The sequence below is a fragment of the Saccopteryx bilineata genome, chromosome 4, assembly GCF_036850765.1.
Source record: "Saccopteryx bilineata isolate mSacBil1 chromosome 4, mSacBil1_pri_phased_curated, whole genome shotgun sequence".
Taxonomy (NCBI): Eukaryota; Metazoa; Chordata; class Mammalia; order Chiroptera; family Emballonuridae; genus Saccopteryx; species Saccopteryx bilineata.
The window spans coordinates 93,637,298-93,658,662 of record NC_089493.1 but is presented as its reverse complement, the minus strand read 5'-3'; the positions used below and the strand labels follow the sequence as shown (position 1 = coordinate 93,658,662).

Genomic DNA, 21,365 nt, shown 5'->3' with positions numbered 1-21,365 from the left:
ATGGCAAAACATTTACCACAATTAAGTTAGTTAACACATCCTTCGCCTGACCAGGCAGTGGCGCAATAGATAGAGTGTCAGACTGGGACTCGGAGGACCCAGCTTAGAAACCCCGAGGTTGCCAGCTTGAGTGCGGGCTCATCTGGTTTGAGCAAGACTCACCAGCTTGAAGACCAAGGTCGCTGGCTTGAGCAAGGGGTCACTCGGTCTGCTGAAGGCCTGCGGTCAAGGCACATATGAAAAAGCAATCAGTGAACAACTAAGGTGCCCCAATGAAGAATTGATGCTTCTCATCTCTCTCCTTTCCTGTCTGTCTGTCCCTATCTGGCCCTCTCTTTGCCTCTCTCTGTCTCTATCACAAAAAACAAAAACAAACAAAAAACCCCACATCCTTCACTGCACATAAGATCATTTTATTTATTTATTTATTTATTTTTTTTTTACAGGGACAGAGAGAGAGTCAGAGAAAGGAATAGATAGGGACAGACAGGAACAGAGAGAGATGAGAAGCATCAATCATCAGTTTTTCATTGCAACATCTTAGTTGTTCATTGATTGCTTTCTCATACGTGCCTTGACCACAGGCCTTCAACAGACTGAGTAACGCCAGTGACCCTGGGTCCAAGCTGGTGAGCTTTTTTTTTTTTTTTTTTTTTTTTAGCTCAAGCCAGATGAGCCCGTGCTCAAGTTGGCAACCTCGGGGTCTCAAACCTGGGTCCTTCTGCATCCCAGTCCGATGCTCTATCCACTGCGCCACTGCCTGGTCAGGCTGGTGAGATCTTTTTTTTTTAATTTTATTTATTTACTTATTTTTTACAGAGACGAAGAGTGAGTCAGAGAGAGGGATAGACAGGAACAGAGAGAGATGAGAAGCATCAATCATTAGTTTTTCATTGCGCGTTGCAACACCTTAGTTGTTCATTGATTACTTTCTCATATGTACCTTGACCATGAGCCTTCAGCAGCCACGCTCAAGCTGGTGAGCTCAGGGTCTCAAACCTGGGTCTTCCGCATCCCAGTCTGACGCTCTATCCACTGCGCCACCGCCTGGTCAGGCTGGTGAGATCATCTTAAAATCTACTCTCTCAGGCTTGACCCGTGGTGGCGCAGTGGATAAAGCATTGTTCTGGAATGCTGAGGTCACGGATTTGAACCCCTGGGCTTGCCTGGTCAAGATACATGTGAGGAGCAGCTACTTGTGAGTTGATGCTTTCTGTTCCTCCCCCCAATGCCTTTCTTTCTCTCTCTTTCTTCTCTCTGAAATGAATAAGTAAAATCTTTTTAAAAATTAAAAAAATTTTAAATAAAATCTCTTAGCAACTTCTAAGTATACAATATAGTATCATTAACTATAGTCACTGTGCTATACAGTAGATACCCAGAACTTATTCCTCTTATAACTGGAAGTTTGTACCCTTTGACCAATATCTTTCCATTTACCTAACCCTTGTCCCTGGCAACCACTATTTTATTCTGTTTGTATGAGTTCAGCTTTGTTAGGTTTCAAATATAAGGAAGATCTTACAGTGTTCGTCTTTCTCTGTCTTATTCCACTTAGTATAATGCTCTCAAGTTTCATTCATGTTGTCACAAATGGCAAAGTTTCCTTCTTTTTTTATAACTGAATAATATTATATATATGTATATATATATATATATATATATATATCTGTTTCAGGGTCTTAGCTATTGTGAATAATGCTGCAATGAAAACTGGGGTGCAGATATCTCAATAAGATAATGATTTCGGCCCTGGCCGGTTGGCTCAGTGGTAGAGTGTCAGCCTGGCGTGCAGGAGTCCTGGGTTCGATTCCCGGCCAGGGCACACAGGAGAAGCGCCCATCTGCTTCTCCATCTCTCCCCCTCTCCTTCCTCTCTCTCTCTTCCCCTCCCGCAGCCAAGGCTCCACTGGAGCAAAGTTGGCCCGGGCGCTGGGGATGGCTCTGTGGCCTCTGCCTCAGGCGCTAGAATGGCTCTGGTTGCAACAGAGCAACGCCCCAGATGGGTAGAGCATCACCCCCTGGTGGGCATGCCGGGTGGATCCCAGTCAGGCGCATGCGGGAGTCTGACTGCCTCCCCATTTCCAACTTCAGAAAAAAAATACACACACAAAAAAAAAGATAATGATTTTATTTTCCTCAGATAAATACCTGAATGTGGAATTGATTAATATGTTCTATTTGTAATTCTTTTTTTGGAACCTCCACACTCTCTTCCATAGTGGCTGTTCCAGTTTACATTCCCACCAACAGCAGCACTAGCATTTGTACCTCTGCTTAAAATCTTTTTAAAAATTAATTTTATTTAAGAAATTATACTTAATGTGGTGACATTGATCAACAAGAGTATATAGTTTTCAGGTAAACATTTCTATAGCATTTGACCTGTTGATTGTGTTGTATACCTATCACCTAAAGTCAAATCATTTTCCATCACCTTATATTTGTCCCTCTTTACTCCCCTCCCCCTGGTAACCACTTCACTTTTATAGATGTCCATGAGTCTCATTTTTATACCCCATCTATGAGTGAAATCATATAGTTTTTAGCTTTTTCTAATTTACTTATTTCACTCAGTATAATGTTCTCAAGGTCCATTCATGTTGTCGTAAATGGCAATATGTCATCTTTTTTTTTTCTATTTTTTCTTTTTAGTGAGAGAGAGGACAGATAGGGACAGACAGGCGAGAAGGGAGAGAGATGAGAAGCATCAACTCTTTGTTGTGGCTCCTTAGTTGTTTATTGACTGCTTTCTCATATGTGCCTTGATTGGGGGTCTCCGTTGGTCAAGCCAGTGACCTTCAGGTTCAAGCCAGCAACCACGGGGTCATGTCTATGAACCTACACTCAAGTCAGCAATCTCACATTCAAGCCAAGCTAGTCAGCCCGTGCTCAAGCCGGTGAGCTCATGCTTAAGTTGGCGAGCTCAGGGACTTGAACCTGGGTCTTCCACGTCCCAGTCTGACCCTCTATCCACAGTGCCACCACCTGGTCAGGCTATGTCATCATTTCTTATGACTGAGTAGTATTCCATTGTATATATGTATCACACCTTCTTTATCCAATCCTCTATCGAGGGACACTTTGGTTGTTTTCATGTCTTGCCCACTGTGAATAATACTGAGATGAACATGGGGGCAGGGGTACATGTATCTTTGCATAGCAGTGCTTTTGAATTTTTTGGGTAGATATGCAGTAGAGCAGTAGTTCTCAATCTGTGGGTCACGACCCCAGCGGGGTCGCCTAAAGCCATCGGAAAATACATAATGCATATCAGGTATTTACATTCCGAATCATAACTGTAGCAAAATTACAGTTATGAAGTAGCCACCAAAATTATTTTTTGGTTTAGGGTCACCGCAACATGAGGAACTGTATTGCGGGGTCACAGCATTAGAAAGGTTGAGAACCACTGCAGTAGAGGGATTGCTGGGTCATCAGGAACTTCTGCTTTTGAGGTCCCCATGAGTAGGGACTGACTGTGGAGCAGAGAACTAATATAAGGTAAATTGGTAACTGATCATGGAAGGCCTTGAATGCCATGCTGTAGAGCTGAACTTCACAGTACTCTTTTTAAAAAAGATTTTATTTATTTTAGAGAAGAGAAAGAGAGAGAGAGAGAAGGGAAGGAGCAGGAAACATCAACTTCCCTATGTACCCTGACCAGGTAAGCCCAGGGCCCAAAACAGCAACCTCAGCACTCCAGGTCGACGCCCCATCCACTGCGCCACCACAGGTTAGGCTACTTTTTTTTTCATTATAAAAAAGTTTATTTAGAAAGTTACAAAGGTAGTGGAAGTGAGCCAGCTGGGCTGTGTAGGCTCAGGAAACAAGTTACCGGGCAGAAAAAGGGCCCTTGGAGTTTAGGAGAGAGAAAGGCTAAGGTAATGTGCCTGGGGGAAGAAGAGGGAGAAGAGAAAGGCTCATTCACAGTACATATTTAAGTAGACAAATGGTAAGATCTAGATGGTGTTTTAGGAAAATCCATCTGGTGTTGTGCAGAATGAGTTAGAGAATACAGTTCTGGCCCAGAAAATCAGTTGAGAATATTTCAGTAATTCAGGAGTGAGGAGATAAGTCAAAAGTGTTATCAGCTTTTGACTGGGAAAAGAATGTGGGAAGCACTGCAGAGGAAGAATCCACAGGACTTAGCAACTTACTGGATGTGGAGGAACGGAAAGGGAGTCATCAAACCTGAGCCGGGGTTCAAGCCTCTGTGACTGGAAACACATTGTTGCCATCCTTTCATATCTTCATTTAGCAAACATGCGTTAAGTACAGTGTGCACAGAGATGAATAGTAGAGAAATACCTGTCTCTTTATTTTATTTTATTTATTCCTTTTTTAGAGAGGAGAGAAAAAAGGAGAGAGAGGAGAGAGAGAGAGAGAAAGGGGGAGGAGTTGAAGCATCAACTCCCATATGTGCCTAGACCAGGCAAGCCCAGGGTTTCGAACAGGCAACCTCAGCATTTCCAGGTTGACACTTTATCCACTGCACCACCACAGGTCAGGCCCTGTCTTTCAAAGCTAATAATCCAGTAGGAGATAAATGTACATTTATAACTAGGTAAAATGTGAAAGTGTCTTAGGAGAGTTACAGATGCTATTAGTGACAGAGTGAAAGAACCTTGAAAGGAGTCAGAGGAGGGCTAGTGGTATTGCAGAGGTGACTGCAAAATAATACCTGATCAATACTATCCAAGTGTGAGACACAGATAAAGATCTTCTGCTTCAGTATGATGATTAGGCTTGGAAAGGGTTGCCAAATTTCAGCATTAAACATACAACACATGCAGAATCTTTTAGGGAAGAGAAGGGGCTGAGGTGGGCATCACAGGAAAGAGAAACTTAGATATCGATGGGTATTACTGCTGGAATCCAACAAGGAAGGTCAGATGCTGACTTCATAAAACCATGAAGCAGGAGGCAACTTTTGCCTAATTCCTTGCTTGTTATGATTCTCAAAAGGTTTGAAATCTGAAGGTGGGTGAAGAGATGAAGAGACAATGAAATATAGCACATTCCTGAATGAAGAACTCGTCTTAGCAAGCTTAAATTAGAGAACTTCTTGGTACATCTTTATGGAGTATCAACTCTCCTCCAGCCTGAGGTGGATGAACTGAGAATCTAGTTTGTGGGTTAAGTGGGCCCTTAGTTTTTCCTTCTTTATTCTTCTATCTGCCTTTCGGGCACTTCATTACTTATTAGAATTTCCACCAGAGGGAGAGGGTAAATAAAATAATATTAAAAATTGGTTACTGCTAGAGAACGTGGGTAGTGTGTGGTAACGCACCAAACAAGAAATATAGCACTTTATTTTGTTGAGCTTCTACCACAAGCAAATGTGGTTTAACTAACTTCATAGAAAAACGACCTCGAGTAGATCATTATTTTACCCAGTAAAACAAAAGGGCAATTTCAGGATGCTGAAGCAGTAGAGATGTAAAACGTTGCTTGGACACCTGGCTGGGCGGGAACAAATTACCTCTAAACTTTCGGAGCCGATTTTCAACCAGTCACGCCCTTCTCAAAGATGGCCGGCCTCACTTCCCGCCCTCAACGTGGACATTTCCGATAGCTTCCTAGGAATTTTAAATTAATTTAATCCCGTACTGCTTACATGACAAAACCTAAAATGGCAGGCATATCCCTTTAGAACTTAAGGGTTGTGAAGCCATTTGTTGTTTTTTTGTCTCGGTGAAAACAGTCCCTTGCGTCTCTATTTATATACTTTTTTTGGAGGCGTGGTTGCCAGGAGTTAAAATGGCTCCTCCCTTGGGTAGATTTAATAGGAAGTGAAGCTGTGACGGCAAGGCGTTGGCCGGCCGTTATCAACTAGGCGTTCGCGGAGGCCGTTCCTTCTGCCCTTACTAGACATGGCGCTGGCCAGTTTATTGCAGAGTTCGCTGCCGGTGAACCAGTCCGGATTTTTTGGGCTCGGCGGTCGTGCGGAACTGTTGGACCTGGGTCCAGGTAGTCCCAATGATGGGCTGAGCCTGGCTGCGCCCAGCTGGGGTGTCCCAGAGGAGCCGAAAATCGAAATACTTCATGGAACCACTACCCTGGCCTTCAAGGTGGGAACCCAGCTGCTGAGCCGGACTGAGGCCCGCGCGCCGGCGCGCTTTCCGGACCCGAGTGCGTAGTGGCCGCGGCCACTTAGCCCAGGAGGCTCGGGCCTCTTGTCTCGACGCCGGCGGTTTCGCTGTCTCATCGCCCCGGGAGGCCTCGGTTCTCGCCCCAGCCCGAAAGTGTGGTGGTGGGGCTGAGGGTGAAAGGGAGAAGGAACGTGATGCTGCTTCGGTTGATTCCTAGGCGACCTCAGGTTGCTTCTTTCTGCCTAGAAAAGGAGAGGCCGCGGTAGCAATGAACTTGGGCAAAGGAAAGGCGGTTGTATCCATTCACCAGAAGTTTTGGAAACTGACTTGCCTACTTGGCGAGGGTGACCGGAACGCTGGGACGACAGGGGCAGCTTGGGAGGGAGCTCTGTACCAGGAGCGAGACTCTTGGGGTTCCTGGCCCAGCTTTACAGTAACTAGCTCCGCGATCTTGGCAAGTCATTCTATCTTATTAAACCTGTTTCCTCGTCCAAGAAAAGGAAAGAAATGCTATTTATACCCATGTCACAGGATTGATGACATTACGTGGAAAGGCATATTGCAGCGATTTTCAATCTTTTTCATCTCATGGCTCATATAAACTAGTAACTAAAATTATGCATCACAGCCAAAAATACATTTTTTACAGATCTGAAAAAAATAGGTATGATTTTGATTCATTTACTCCGAACAGCTATTGTATTGGCTTTTTGTCATTTTTTAACTTAACAATCTAAGAAAAAAGTGGTCAGTACCCCTGACTAAATAGTCAGGTATTGCATGATTTAAAAATTCTTGTAGCACAGAAGTTGAAAATTGCAGGTATCTATGAAGTATTAAACGACAGAGAAAGATATGTCTGGGTTTACATTGATGCAAACAGAAATGTCAAGATGTGTTTTGGTCTAATGTGGCCTGCTTTGTGTTTTCCTCTGCCCTTAACAGTTTCAACATGGAGTCATCGTTGCGGCAGACTCCCGGGCTACAGCAGGTGCCTACATTGCGTCCCAGACAGTGAAGAAGGTGATAGAGATCAACCCCTACCTGCTGGGCACCATGGCCGGGGGCGCAGCGGATTGCAGCTTCTGGGAGCGGCTGTTGGCTCGGCAGTGTCGAATCTATGAGCTTCGAAACAAGGAACGCATCTCAGTAGCAGCTGCCTCCAAGCTGCTTGCCAACATGGTGTATCAGTATAAAGGCATGGGGCTGTCCATGGGCACCATGATCTGTGGCTGGGATAAGAGAGGCCCTGGTGAGTTCAGCTTCAAACACATAGTTCGTGGGCTAACACTATGTAGAGGAAAGGTTAGATGAACAGATGAGTGAAAGAAAAGGAGTTGGATTGGTGCTGAGGATTTGTTGATTAGTTTCAAAACCCTTCCTTCTCCTTGTTAAAGGAAGGTACTGTATACTATAGGAAAGGGCATGGAATTAAATCAGCTGTCTCATCGACTACCCATGTGGCTGTAGGCAGGTTGCTTATTTTCCAGTATCTGTTTCATCACCTGTTACATTGGTTAAATGAGGTAATACACATAAAGCATGTAATTTCTGGCACATAATGTTTTTGCTTCTATTCTCTCCCATAAAATAATAAGACCTACAAAGAGTGTATTTGAGAATTGAAGTGCATAGTGATAGACATAAAGACTCTTAGGTAGTGTTTTCTAATAGAGATATAATGTGAGCCATGCATGTGATTTAATTTGTTTTTATTTATTTATTTTATTTTAATTTTAAGTGATGGGGGAGGTAGATTGACTCCCACATGTGCCCCGACTCAGATCCACCTGACAACCCCCATCTGGGGATGATGCTCGGCCTATCTGGGGCCATGCTTTCAACCAAGCTATTTTTAGCACCTAAGATGGAGGCTCCACGGAGCCATCCTCAGCAACTGGGCCAGTGCGCTCAAACCAATCAAGCCATGGCTGTGGGAGGGAAAAAGAGAGAGAGAAGGGGGAGGGGGGAGAAGGAGATGGTTGAATCTCCAGTGTGCCCTGACCAGGCATCAAACCTGAGACTTTCACACACCAGGTGAACACTCTACCACTGAGCAAACTGGCCAGGGTTACAGATGTGATTTTAAATTTTCTGATGGCTATAGTAAAAAAGTAAAAAGAAGCCCTGGCCAGATAGTTCGGTTGGTTAGAGCATTGTCCTGAAGCATAAAGGTTGCTGGTGCAATCCCTGGTCAGGGCACATACAGGAACAGTTAAATGTTTCTGTCTCCCCCTCCCCCACCTTCCTCTTGCTGAAATCAATCAATAAAATTTTTTTTTCTTTTTTTTTTTCTTTTTTTTAAGTTTTTTTAAATTAATTTTTAGAGAGGAGAGAGAAAGAGAGAAAGGGGAAGGAGGAGCAGGAAGCATCAACTCTCATATGTGCCTTGACCAGGCAAGCCCAGGGTTTTGAACTGGCGACCTCAGCGTTTCCAGGTCGACACTTTATCCACTGCACCACCACAGGTCAGGCCTCAATAAATATTTTTTTAAATAGCCTGACCAGGCGGTTGCGCAGTGGTTAGAGCATAGGACTGGGACGTGAGAACCCAGGTTTGAAACCCCAAGGTCATGGCTTGAGCTCGGGCTTGTCTGGTTTGAGCAAGGTTCACTAGCTTGAACCTAAGGTTGCTGGCTTGAGCTAGGGGTCACTCAGTCTGCTGTAGCTCCCGTCTTGACCCCCATCAAGGCACATATGAGAAAGCAATCAATGAACAACTAAGGTGCCGCAACGAAGAGTTGATGCTTCTCATTTCTCTCCCTTCCTGTCTGTCTGTCTTTATCTGGCCCTTTCTCTATGTCTCTCTGTCTCTGTCACACAAAAGTAAAAATAAGGAGAAATTAATTTTAACCATTTATTTAATCTAAAATATTTCCAGGCCCTGGCTGGTTGGCTCAGCGGTAGAACGTCAGCCTGGCGTGCGTGGGACCCGGGTTCGATTCCCAGCCAGGGCACATAGGAGAAGCGCCCATTTGCTTCTCCACCCCCCCTTCCTCTCTGTCTCTCTCTTCCCCTCCCGCAGCCAAGGCTCCATTGGAGCAAAGATGGCCTGGGCGCTGGGGATGGCTCCTTGGCCTCTGCCCCAGGCGCTAGAGTGGCTGGTCGCAGCAGAGCGATGCCCCCTGGTGGGCAGAGCGTCGCCCCTGGTGGGCGTGCTGGGTGGATCCCGGTCGGGCGCATGCGGGAGTCTGTCTGACTGTCTCTCCCCGTTTCCAGCTTCAGGAAAAAAAAAAAATTATTTCCACATGTGGCATTAGGCCCATTTCAAGTGCTCAATAGCCACATGTGGCTAGTGGCTACTGTATTGGACATGAAACTAATGTCTACAAAAAGCCTGACCAGGTGATTGCGCAGTGGGCCTCGGCATGGGATGCAGAGGACCCAGGTTTGGAACCCCAAGGTCGTTGGCTTGAGCACAGGCTCATCTGGCTTGAGTGTGAGCTCACCAGCTTGAGCATGGGGTCATTGGCTTGAGTGTAGGATCATAGATATGACCCCATGGTCTCTAGCCTGAGCCCAAAGGTTGCTGGCTTGAAGCCCAAGGTCACTGGCTTGAGCAAGGGGTCACTTGGTCTGTTGTAGCCCCCCGGTCAGGGCACATGAGAAAGCAATCAGTGAACAACTAAGGTGCTGCAATGAAGAATTGATGCTTCTCATCTCTCTCCCTTCCTTTGTCTGTCCGTGCCTCCCTATTTGTCCCTCTCTCTGTCCCTGTCTCTCTCACTTTAAAAAAAAAAAAAAAAAAAAGGAAAGAAAAAAAAATTAGTCATTTCTCTTTTTTTTCCTTTAGGAGTCTTTGGCCTAGGTAGGAGGAGCCTTGATGCTCATCTTCTTTCCTTGCGATATACTCACCCTAGGTCAGTGGTCCCCAACCTTTTTTGGGCCACGACCGGTTTAATGTCAGAAAATATTTTCACAGACCGGCCTTTAGGGTGGGACGGTTAAATGTATCACGTGACCGAGACAAGCATCAAGAGTGAGTCTTAGACAGTTGTAACAAAGGGAATCTGGTCATTTTTTAAAAATAAAACATCGTTCAGACTTAAATATAAATAAAACGGAAATAATGTAAGTTATTTATTCTTTCTCTGAGGACTGGTACCAAATGGCGCACGGACCAGTACTGGTCTGCGGCCTGGGGGTTGGGGACCACTGCCCTAGGTCTTGTTCTATCATCTCTGAAAAGAAATTCTGTAGTTTCCTTTCTAGTATGTAAAAACATTGCCAGGAAGTTCAGCCTTATATCTGATGTCAAGGCTGTATCAGCCAATTTTGAATGTACCTTTAGTCAAGTTGAATATAGCTAATCATTTTCTGTGTAATTTTCCCCCTCAGTGTTTAAAAATATTCTTTTCTCCTATTGTTTTTTATTCATTCATTTACCTGCTTATTAAGTGGCTAGTTTTCCTGTTGAACAACTGGGATACACATCACTTTTTCACTTGCATTGGAGTACACCAATTCACTACTCATTGAAAAATGAGTGAGGAGATTAAAAAGTGGATGTGAGCCTGACCGGGTGGTGGCACAGGGGATAAAGTGTTCAGCTCGCAACACTGAGTGTTCAGATTTGAAACACTGACGCTGCTGGCTTGAGCGTGGGCTCACCGGCTTGAGTATGGAGTTGCTGGCTTAAGTGTGGGATCATAGACATAACCCCATGATCGCTGGCTCTACTGGAGCCCCCCAGTCAAGACATGTATGAGAAAGCAATCAATGAACACTAAAGTGCCACAACTATAAGTTGATGCTTCTCATCTCTCTCCCTTCCTGTCTCTCTCTCTTCTTCTCTTTCTCTTTCTCACTTTCTTTCTCACTCTCGCTTAAAAAAAAGGGAGGGCGGTTACGAAACAGCACTATACACTTTGTGTGGTCCAGGAAAGCATTTTGGAAATGCTGCTTTCTACTCTTAGCTTTGGTGTGTTACAGGTGAGGGACATAGTGTAAGAGTGTACAGAAGCTGGCTAGCAAGAAAAACTTGGGAAGCTAGAACATACTAAATTGTACCTTCTCAAGAAGCCTTCCTGACAGCCTCTCCCATTCAGGATGAGTCAGCTTCTTGCTTCAAGAAGCAGAGTGAGAAAGGATCACAAATTACTTAATACAAGGCTGAATGAGAGGAATACCATTGTTTAAAGAAACAATAAAATGCTGAAGGGGATTTGAGGAGGACGAGATTACTTCTGACGGGAGGGATTGGGGAAGACTTCTTGGATAGGTGGTAGTTTTCCAAGATATGAAAATGGGAGGATAGAAACATAATGAACAAAGGAAGAAAGCATGAGGTTTTGGGGACAGTAATTACGAGTTCAGTTTAATTGGAACAAAGGGTGTGTGAGAGTAGTGATGCATAAAGCCAGAAAGGTAAACTGGAACCAGATGGTGAGCTAGCTAGGAAAGGTAACGGCAGCCTGACCTGTGGTGGTACAGTGGATAAAGCGTTGACCTGAACTACTGCAGTTCCCAGTTCAAAACCCTGGGCTTACCCAGTCAAGGCACATATGGCAGTTGATGCTTCCTGCTCCTCCCCTCGCGCTTCTCTTTCTCTTTGCAAAATGAATAAATAATATCTTTTAAAAAAATGAAGAAAGATAATGGCAGTGGGACTGAGGAGATAGATAGATTGGGGTAAAAACATTAGAACATCTGAACCTGAAAATTGATAAGGGCAGTGTTTCTCAATCTGGCTTGCATTAGATCACCCAAAGAACTTAAAAAAACAAGCCTCGTGGCCTTGGCCAGGTAGCTCGGTTGCTTGGAACATCATCCCAACTTGCCAAGGTAGCAGGTTCAATCTGCGATCAGGGCACATACAGGAGTCAAATAATGACCGCATAAAAGTGGGATCAATGTTTGTTTCTCTCCCTTCCTCTCTCTCTGAAAAATCAATAAATATAAAGTTTTTTTGTTTTGTTTTTTTACTGAGAGAGACAGGAAGGGGGAGAGATGAGAAGCATCACCTCATAATTGTGGCACTTTAATTGTTCATTGATTGCTTCACATATGTGCCTTTACTGGGGGGCTCCAGCTGAGCCAGTGACCCCTTGCTCAAGCCAGCAATCATGGGGTCATGTCTGTGATCCCACACTCAAGCCAGCGACCCCACGCTCAAGCCGGCAACCTCGGAGCTTGACCTTGGGACTTCCAGTGTCCCAGATTGACACTATCTGCTATGCCACCACGAGTCAGGCTAAATAAAAAAAAATTTTTTTTAATTTTTTGTTATTTATTCATTTTTTTAGAGAGGAGAGGGAAAGACAGGGAGAGATAAGAGAGACAGAGAGAGAAGGGGGGGAGGAGGAGGTGGAAGCATCAACTCCCAAATGTGCCTTGACCAGGCAAGCCCAGGGTTTCGAACCGGCGACCTCAGCATTTTTAGGTCGACGCTTTATCCACTGCGCCACCACAGGTCAGGCAATAAAAAATTTTTAATTAAAAGCCTCGTGCCTGAGCAGGCGGTGGCACAGTGGATAGAGCGTCGGACTGGGATGCAGAGGACCCAGGTTCCAGTTCGCCAGCTTGAGAGCGGGCTCATCGGGTTTGAGCAAAGCTCACCAGCTTGGATCCAAGGTCGCTGGCTCGAGCAAGGGGTTACTCGGTCTGCTGAAGGCCCACGGTCAAGGCACATAGGAGAAAGCAATCAATGAACAACTAAGGTCTCGCAAAAAAATACTGATGATTGATGCTTCTCATCTCTCTCTGTTCCTGTCTGTCTATCCCTCTCTCTGACTCTCACTGTCCCTGTTAAAAAAAAAAAAAAGCCTCGTGCTTATCCCCCACCCCATGTCAGTTAAAAAAAAATACTCTGGGTAAGTTCTAGGCATCTTTTTTTAACAACTTCCTAAGATGATTCTAATGCATAGTAAGAGTTGAGAACCACTGAGATAGGAAAAGGATTGGTGAAATCATTGGCAGAATTTGAAAACACAGGAAGAATTGTGTTTTGGAGGGCACAAGTTTGGTAGGTAATGGAAAGCCATTGATAGTACTTGAGGACAGAATGTTTGAATCTGAACTTTGTGACAAAGGCAGAGGTCTACCAGGTAGTTGGAATTAATAAAAGTTTTATTAAAATCTTTGTCTAAATTTTCATTTATACCAGAGGTCAGCTAACTTTTTCATAAAGGATCAAGTAATAAATATTTTAGGCTCCCAGTCAATATGGACTTTGAACTAAACTACGCTGCACCCTGGCCATGTAGCTTGGTTGGTAAGAGCTTTGTCCCTAAGCTCTGAGGTTGCCGGTTTGATCCCCTGGTAGAGGCAGATACAGGAACAGATTGATGTTCCTGTCTCTTTCTCTCTCTCTCTCCCTTCCTCCCTCCCTCTCTGAAATCAATAAAATAAAAAATAAACTCTCCTGTTTTAGCACAAAAGCAGTCATTGAGAATACAGTATATACGAGTAGGTACGGCTGTTCAATAAAACTACTTACAGATGACCTGTGGTGGTGCAGTGGGTAAAGCGTCGACCTGGAAATGCTGAGGTCGCCGGTTCGAAACCCTGGGCTTGCCTGATCAAGGCACATATGGGAGTTGATGCTTCCAGCTCCTCCCCCTTCTCTCTCTCTGTCTCTCCTCTCTCTCCCTCTCTGTCTCTCTCTCCTCTCTAAAAATGAATAAATGAAAAACTACTTACAGAAACAAGCAGTTGGCCTGGCCAACCCCTGGTGTATACCAGCACTCTCCAATACCAATAAAATGTGAGCCATGCATGTAATTTTAAACTTTATAGTAGCCACATTTAAAAACTTAAAAATAAATATTAATTTTAATAGTATATTTTATTTAACCCAATAGATCCAAAATATCATTTCATCATGTGGTTCTAGCTTTATTTTGAATGCTCAGTAGTCACATGTGGTTAGTGGTTCCTACATTGGACAGTGCAGGTGTTTAAAATATGATTAAAAAAATGGTTTGGGGCCCTGGCCGGTTGGCTCAGTGGTAGAGCGTCGGCCTGGCGTGTGGAGGTCCCAGGTTTGATTCCCGGCCAGGGCACACAGGAGAGGTGCCCATCTGCTTCTCCACCCCTCCCCCTCCCCTTCCTCTCTGTCTCTCTCTTCCCCTCCCGCAGCCGAGGCTCCATTGGAGCAGAAAGATGGCCCGGGCTCTGGGTATGGCTCCTTGGCCTCTGCCCCAGGCTCTAGAGTGGCTCTGGTTGTGACAGAGCGACGCCCCGGATGGGCAGAGCATTACCCCCTGGTGGGCGTGCCTGGTAGATCCCGGTCGGGCGCATGCGGGAGTCTGTCTGACTGTCTCCCCGTTTCCAGCTTTAGAAAAATACAAAAAAAAAAAAATGGTTTGGAACTCTAGGCTTTATTCTCTACTGTGTGATGTATGTCTTGTGCCCCAAATAGTTTAAACTTTGAGGGCTAGGATTGTTTTAAATATTAACTCACAGAAGTTCTGTGTTTAAAACCTAAGTCATTTGAATTATACTTGCTTTCCTTTTTCTTTCTTTTTTTTAGCATGAGAGAAAGAGATAACAGGGCAGATAGACAGGAAGGGAGAGAAATGAGAAGCATCAACTTACAGTTGTGGCACCTTAGTTGTTCATTGATTGATTTCTCATATGTGCCTTGACAAGGGGGCTCCAGTCAAGCCAGTCACCCCTTTGCTCAAGCCAGGGACCTTGGGGTCGAACTGATGACCTCGGGGTTTTGAACCTGGGTCCTCAGTTTCCCAGGCCAATGCTCTATCCACTGCACCACTGCCTCATCAGACTATACTTGCTTTTGGATTGCACAAAGACAGGCATTTACTACAATGTGAGATGAGATGAGGTGATATGTTATAGAATTCTGGAATCTTAATATTTAAATTGATTTCTTCAGCTTTTTTTAAAGTGATTTTATTTTTATTTTCTTACTGATTGATTTTCTTTTTAGCAAGACACAGAGAGGAAGGGAAAGAGAGAAAAGCATTCATTTGTTATTCTACTTAGTTGTGCAGTCATTGGTTACTTCCCAAATGTACCCTGACTGGGGATTGAACCTGCAACCTTAGTGGGTTTTGGGGTTTTGTTTTGTTTTTCGTTTTGTTTTTGAGAGAATGGCAGGGAGAGAGAGACAGGAACATTGAGGTGCTCCTGTAGGCGCCCTGACTGGCAATCAAACTGGCAACCTTCACGCTTTGGAACAACATTCCATCCAACCAAGCTATCCAGCCAGGGTGCACCCTTGGTGTTTTGGGATGCCTCTAACTGACTGAGCTAACTGGCAGGGTCTTAAAGTAATTTTGTAATAGTGCTTTTTTCTTATATGTCTGTTGGTCTTCCCTGGGTTTCAAGAGTGATGGAGATCTGTTGCTTTGGAGGATGAATTAGATGTCAAAGGGGTAGTCATTTGTTTTCCTGCTAACCTCATTTTTCTTTCCAGGCCTCTACTATGTGGACAGTGAAGGAAACCGGATCTCAGGGTCCATCTTCTCTGTAGGTTCTGGCTCCGTGTATGCATATGGGGTCATGGATCGGGGTTACTCCTATGACCTAAAGGTGGAAGAGGCCTATGATCTGGCCCGTCGAGCCATCTACCAAGCTACCTATAGAGATGCCTACTCGGGAGGTGCAGTCAACCTCTACCATGTCTGTGAGGATGGCTGGATCCGAGTCTCCAGTGATAATGTAGCTGATCTACATGAGAAGTACAGTGAATCTACCCCTTGAAGGAGGGTGGATGTCGCTGCTTGCGTTTCTTGGGGTGACTGTTTTTGGTAATGTGGGTACAGCTCCTCATTCTATAGTGGAGATATCCCCAGTTGTATTGATTGGTTTTTTTTAAGCTCTGGTACATTGACCTCTGTGTGTTACCAGTTGTTAATGAGCTGCTGCAGTGATGATCTGTTTTACTTTTTTGGATGTTAACATTACACTACTCAACCTCAACTTGTGTTGTGTCTTTTGTCCACATTACAAATAAGTCAGGACAGTAGGAGAGAAGTGACTGTAATTACAGGAAACAGTGGTATAAAGACATTGTCTAGTGAATACATTAACGTCCCCACTCATGAAGCTGATAACAAAGGAGAAGGAGAAAGAGGCAGGGAGGAGGGAGAGACTTCCCGATTCCGTTTGCAGAGAGATGAAAAGTTGATGAGGTGGAAAGATGCACAGGGCTGTACCAGACAGAGCTGCAGAGGGAAGAGCTCTCACCCTGTTGTGGGGGAGGGTAGATTGGTGCTACATGCAGAGCAGGAAGGTGAAGGAGGTAAACTTGCATTTTTAAGCCAATTGGGAAGGGAAGGCTTGGACACTGGGGAAAAAGGTGACTAAAGGTAAGTGTGAAAGCAGTAGTGACCGCAAGCTTGGTAGCTCTCCAGTGTACGTATGTTAGGGACAGAGGGATGTTGGTGGCAGGCTGCAGCACAAAACTCACTGGAACGTGTGAGTGGGGAAGAGGCCATGCTGAGAGAGAAAGATGGCTGATTATCACACCCAGCACAGAAGGGGTTCCCAAGCTATCGTGGCAGCAGATGGCAAGGCCTTCTGTTAAAGAGAAGACAGACAGGGGCATGGGAATTGATAAGAGAAACCTTTTTAAAATGGTAGAGAGGCCTGACCTGTGGTGGCGCAGTGGATAAAGCGTTGACCTGGAAATGCTGAGGTTGTCGGTTCGAAACCCTGGGCTTGCCTGGTCAAGGCACATATGGGAGTTGATGCTTCCAGCTCCTCCCCCCTTCTCTCTCTGTCTCTCTCTCTCTCCCTCTCTCTTCTCTCTAAAAATGAATAAATAAAATTTAAAAAAATAAAAAAAATAAAATGGTAGAGAAAGGCATAAACAATACTGCTTTGTGTTTAGTTAAGAAGAAGGAAGAAAGTGGTTGCTGAGGGGGATGTCATGTTTTGAGGCTGAGGGTTTGGGAGTGGTCATAGAAATACCCGTAGAGCAGGGATAGTCAACCTTTTTATACCTGCTGCCTACTTCTGTATCTCTTAGTAGTAAAATTTTGTAACCGCCCATGGGTTCCACAGTAATGGTGATTTATAAAGTAGGGAAGTAACTTTATAAAATTTATAACGCAGAGTTACAGCAGGTTAAAAGCATATAATAATAATTACTTACCAAGTACTTTGTCAGATTTTCACTAAGTTTGGCAGAATAAATCTTTATGAAACAACTTACTATAGTTAAGTGTATATTTTTATTTATACTTTGGTTGCTCCGCTCCTGTCCACCATGAAAGCTGGAACGCCCACTAGTGGGTGGTAGGGACCAGGTTGACTACCAGTGAGGGTAGGACCTCCCTGTGCTGTGGCTACTTTCCCTTCCTTCACCTTCCCTTCCCTCTCAGCCTATGCAGTCCACTTATTGATTGATGAGGGCTGTCCGACAGGAACTGATTGAAGCTTGTTAATTGCATTTGTCAAATGCAGGAAAATTGAGCATTAGTGAGACTGGGGAAGGGAGTTTTGAAAACAAGTGACTAGTGCCTAAGAAGATTTATTCTGCTGGAAAATGCCTCAGGAGCCTCTAGAGTTAGGGAGATGCTAGAGTTGACTTGGACCTACTCTGCAGGTGAGGCAAGGAGCCATCGGCCAGTGGTGAGCTGAGTGAGAGGCGAGGGACATCCTGCTCTCATGTAGGACACTGGTTTGCAAGTCTTTTTAAAAATTAGAACCTTTCTTTAAAAATAAACTCTTACAAGAAATCCCAACACCTAAAAGAAACCAAATCAGGTTGAAACAGAGTTGAGGGATCCAGAGCCTCAACCACGGAGCTTCTTCCTGGAGTCACTTTCCACTGTCACCACCTGTCCATCCTGCCCCAATGCGTGTAGACTCCCTGGCACCTGGAGCCCCAAGGAACACAATTTGAAAATAAGTGCCTTGGGAAACAACCTTGTGGGTGGAAAGGAAGCTGAAGGTTGGAATTCTTTTACATGACCTCAGAGAGTATAAGGTTCCTTAGGCTCTTAGCCCATGAACAGAATGTTAGTCTGGAGAAAAGAGGTGGGCTTGCAGATGCTGCCTTGGCCTGGTTTTGTCTCATGCCTGACTTCAGCAGTGGTTTGTCCATTAAAGTAAAACCTGCCCTGGCTGGATAGCTCTGTTGGTTAGAGCTTCATCTGGAAGCACAGGGGTTGTTGGTCTGATCCCTGGTCAGGGCACATACAGGAACAGACTGATGTTCCTATTTCTCCCTCCCTCTCTCTAAAAGCAATAAAATAATAAATAAATAAATAATAGCCGGACCTAGTGGTGGTGCAGTGGATAGAGCATCGGACTGGGATGCAGAGGATCCCAGTTGGAAACGCTGAGGTCGCTGGCTTGAGCACAGGATCATAGACATGACCCCATGGACACTGGCTTGAGCCCAAGGTCCCTGGCTTGAGCAAGGGGTCACTTGCTCTGCTGTAGCCCCCTGGTCAAATCACAAATGAGAAAGTAATCAATGAACAACTAAGGAGCCACAATGAAGAATTGATGTTTCTCATCTCTGTCCCTTTGTCCCTATCTGTCCCTCTCTCTGTCTCTGTTACAAAAAAAAAAAAAAGGAAAGAAAAGAAAACATAAAGAAAGAGAAAGAAAAAATAAAAACCTATTCTTCATTCACTAGCTGGGTCCTTATGTTCAGGCAAGAAAATGCAGAACTAACAGTCCCATGTTCTGTTCCTGTCCTCTACTGGATCTTGAATAAAAGCAAGACGCAATGGAAAATACAATTTATGGTCATTTTTTTGGAAACTAGAGCAGAGATAGAGGAAACTAAGACCCCAGTCCAGTGCTATCCCCCATGTGCAGTGGGGTTTCTTGCTGCTGGAGACTGGTGAGAAGTTGGCTTTGCAGTAATGTGTTTCCGCTTGTGTGGGATGATGGATGCTGCATAGGGTTGGAGAGATGTTGTTGAGTGGAGTGTACCACCAGTTCAGGGACTCCCATCAGATTCAATTTCCCAGTGCAGTCCTCTTGACAAAGGATGATGGAAAATAAATTGCCTTAAATAGCTGGAAGATTAATTTCTCTTGGCAGTTCCCAGGCATTCAAGGGACAGGGCTTTTTAAGTGATGTCTGACAATTTCTCCTCCTTCCACAGATAGCACAGTAACACCAAAATCTAACTCCTCAGGGTAGGCAATGGGACTAATCTGATTAAATAGGGAGCAAACACTCCTGGAGGCTTTGTGCTTTCTCTTGCTAGCAGGGTTGAAGGCAGATATGCCCGATAGCATCTCCACACAAGGCAAGGGAGGGCTGCGGGGAGTAGCCCTGCACTGCGGGGTAAGTGGGATGTTCATGAGGGAAGGTGAAAAGGTAAGTGAGGACATGGGGAGGAAGGAGGAAGGGCACAGTGAAAGCAAATCAGGGACCGAAGCATAATAGTTACTGAGTGTTCACTCTTTAGGCAAAACCAGAAGGTCAATGTCTCTTGATATCCTCCTCAGCTGGCAAATGAAAAAACTGTCAAAGCTGTTTGGGGAGTGGAAGTTTATATCTATTCGGGAGAAATAAAACAACAGATTTATTCTGGTCCACGGATTCAATGTGGTTTGCCTGGTAGGAGAGAGAAGCAGGAGGTGGAATGAAAAGAAAGTGAGGTAACTGGAGGGAAACTGGGGGAAGGAAGCATTGCCCTTGTCTCAAGTAAAGAGGATGAGTACAGTTAGGTTTTTTTATTGTGATTTTTGTTTGTTCTGGTAGAAAAGCCTCCTGCCAGGGCTAGAACAGAAGATTAGTTACTTTGAAACTGACCAGCAGTAGTGAGCACAAAACACGACTAAGGGCTTCATGATTTAAAATATAGGTATATTGGAACCAAGCATCTCTGTCTTTTGTTTGTTGCTTGTTTGTTCTTTAAATTCTAGTTTCCCTTCAGGAAGCCAGAATCATACTGGGAAATCTTTAATTACAGTGAGCAAGAGGAGAGAGCAAACACAGCAGCCAGACTGCCCTGATCAGCAGCTGCCCCTCTGTTTCCCACTCCCACTCTCCTCCACTGACTGTCCATATCCCTGTAGTGCTCCCCAGGCCTGGCCTCAGAGCCGAGTTCTCGCTTCCAGGGGCTGTGGCCCCACTGAAGCATTTCAATAAAAACCATTTCTAAAATGTCCCATTCGCAGCTATTAGTGGTTCAGGCAGAAGAAATTCTACCCATGTCAGCTTCTTGGGTTTATTTATTTATTTATTTATTTTTAAACGTGTCCATTTCTTTTCTTTTTTTTTATTGTTATTTACAGAGACAGAGAGAGGGATAGATAAGGACAGACAGACAGGAACGGAAAGAGGCGAGAAGCATCAATCATCAATTTTTCATTGCGACACCTTAGTTGTTCATTCATTGCTTTCTCATATGTGCCTTGACTGTGGGGCTACAGCAGACCGAGTGACCCCTTGCTCGAGCCAGCGACCTTGGGTCCAAGCCGGTGAGCTCTGCTCAAACCAGATGAGCCCACGCTCAAGCTGGTGCCCTTCGGTATCTTGAACCTGGGTCCTCCGCATCCCAGTCTGACGCTCCATTCACTGCTCCACCACCATGTCAGGCTTCTTGGGTTTATTTAACCCAATTTATTTCTCCCTGAAGCTTTTGCCTCAGGTGCCAAGCCTAACTTGGTGCTTAACCCTCTATAGTTCATATTTAGCTACCATCAGCCATGACTATCTGACCTAGTTTATTTGATAGGAAATTAGCCATTATGATTCAATCTTTTCTGATACCTCCTCTACTCCTCACCCCCACCATCCTCTCAGGCTGCCCCTTCTTTCGAATCTCTCTTTGTTTGATATCATGTTTTCTCTCTGTTATCTCACTTTATAAACATTTTCTTTTCTTTCCTCCACAGAATTTAAATAAAAACCAATCAATCAATAAACCAAGTGCTGCTTATGGGCTTTAATGTAACAAGAAAAGGTTATCATTAGCTGCTGGGTGCCCAAAAAACTGGTATTGCAGAAGGAAACAGGTGGACTGCGAGAAAGCAAGCTAGAGAGAGCAAGAGACAAATGAGAGACAAACAGAAAAGTGACTTGTGGACAGCAAGAGTAAGATTGAGCAAAGTGGAGAGGCAGACATGGACACGCAGAGAAGATGGATGGAGACATTGACGGGCAGAGGTGGACTGTGAAGGGGGGCAGGGAGTGGGAGAGGAGACTCAGAAGGACAGTGATAGAGAGAGTGGGCAGAGAAAGAGGGAGGAAGGAAGCGGCTGGAAGCTAATGCACAATGAAACATGTCCCCCTGGAGACAGATAATCTCTCCAGCCATACATAATGAACACGTGCTTCTCTGTGTGTTGCCCCTGTACTGTCACAGTCACTTAGATTCCGCAAGAAT

At 44.7% G+C, this 21,365-nt stretch overlaps 1 protein-coding gene across 1 annotated transcript; it reads left to right on the top strand.

The window, feature by feature from the left end:
* Nucleotides 1-5,844: 5,844 nt before the first annotated feature.
* Nucleotides 5,845-15,982, top strand: PSMB5 (proteasome 20S subunit beta 5). Its single transcript, XM_066277445.1, has 3 exons — nucleotides 5,845-6,073; nucleotides 7,040-7,346; nucleotides 15,477-15,982. Exons 1-3 carry the CDS (start codon nucleotides 5,876-5,878, stop codon nucleotides 15,761-15,763), a joined length of 792 nt encoding a protein of 263 aa, XP_066133542.1. The 5' UTR covers nucleotides 5,845-5,875; the 3' UTR covers nucleotides 15,764-15,982.
* Nucleotides 15,983-21,365: the final 5,383 nt, after the last annotated feature.

Coding starts and splice junctions, on each gene's coding strand:
- PSMB5 (XM_066277445.1), top strand. CDS start 5,876: ATGGCGCTGGCCAGTTTATTGCAGAGTTCGCTGCCGGTGAACCAGTCC. Junction 6,074..7,039: donor CCACTACCCTGGCCTTCAAG/GTGGGAACCCAG, acceptor TGCCCTTAACAG/TTTCAACATGGAGTCATCGT. Junction 7,347..15,476: donor CTGGGATAAGAGAGGCCCTG/GTGAGTTCAGCT, acceptor TTTTCTTTCCAG/GCCTCTACTATGTGGACAGT.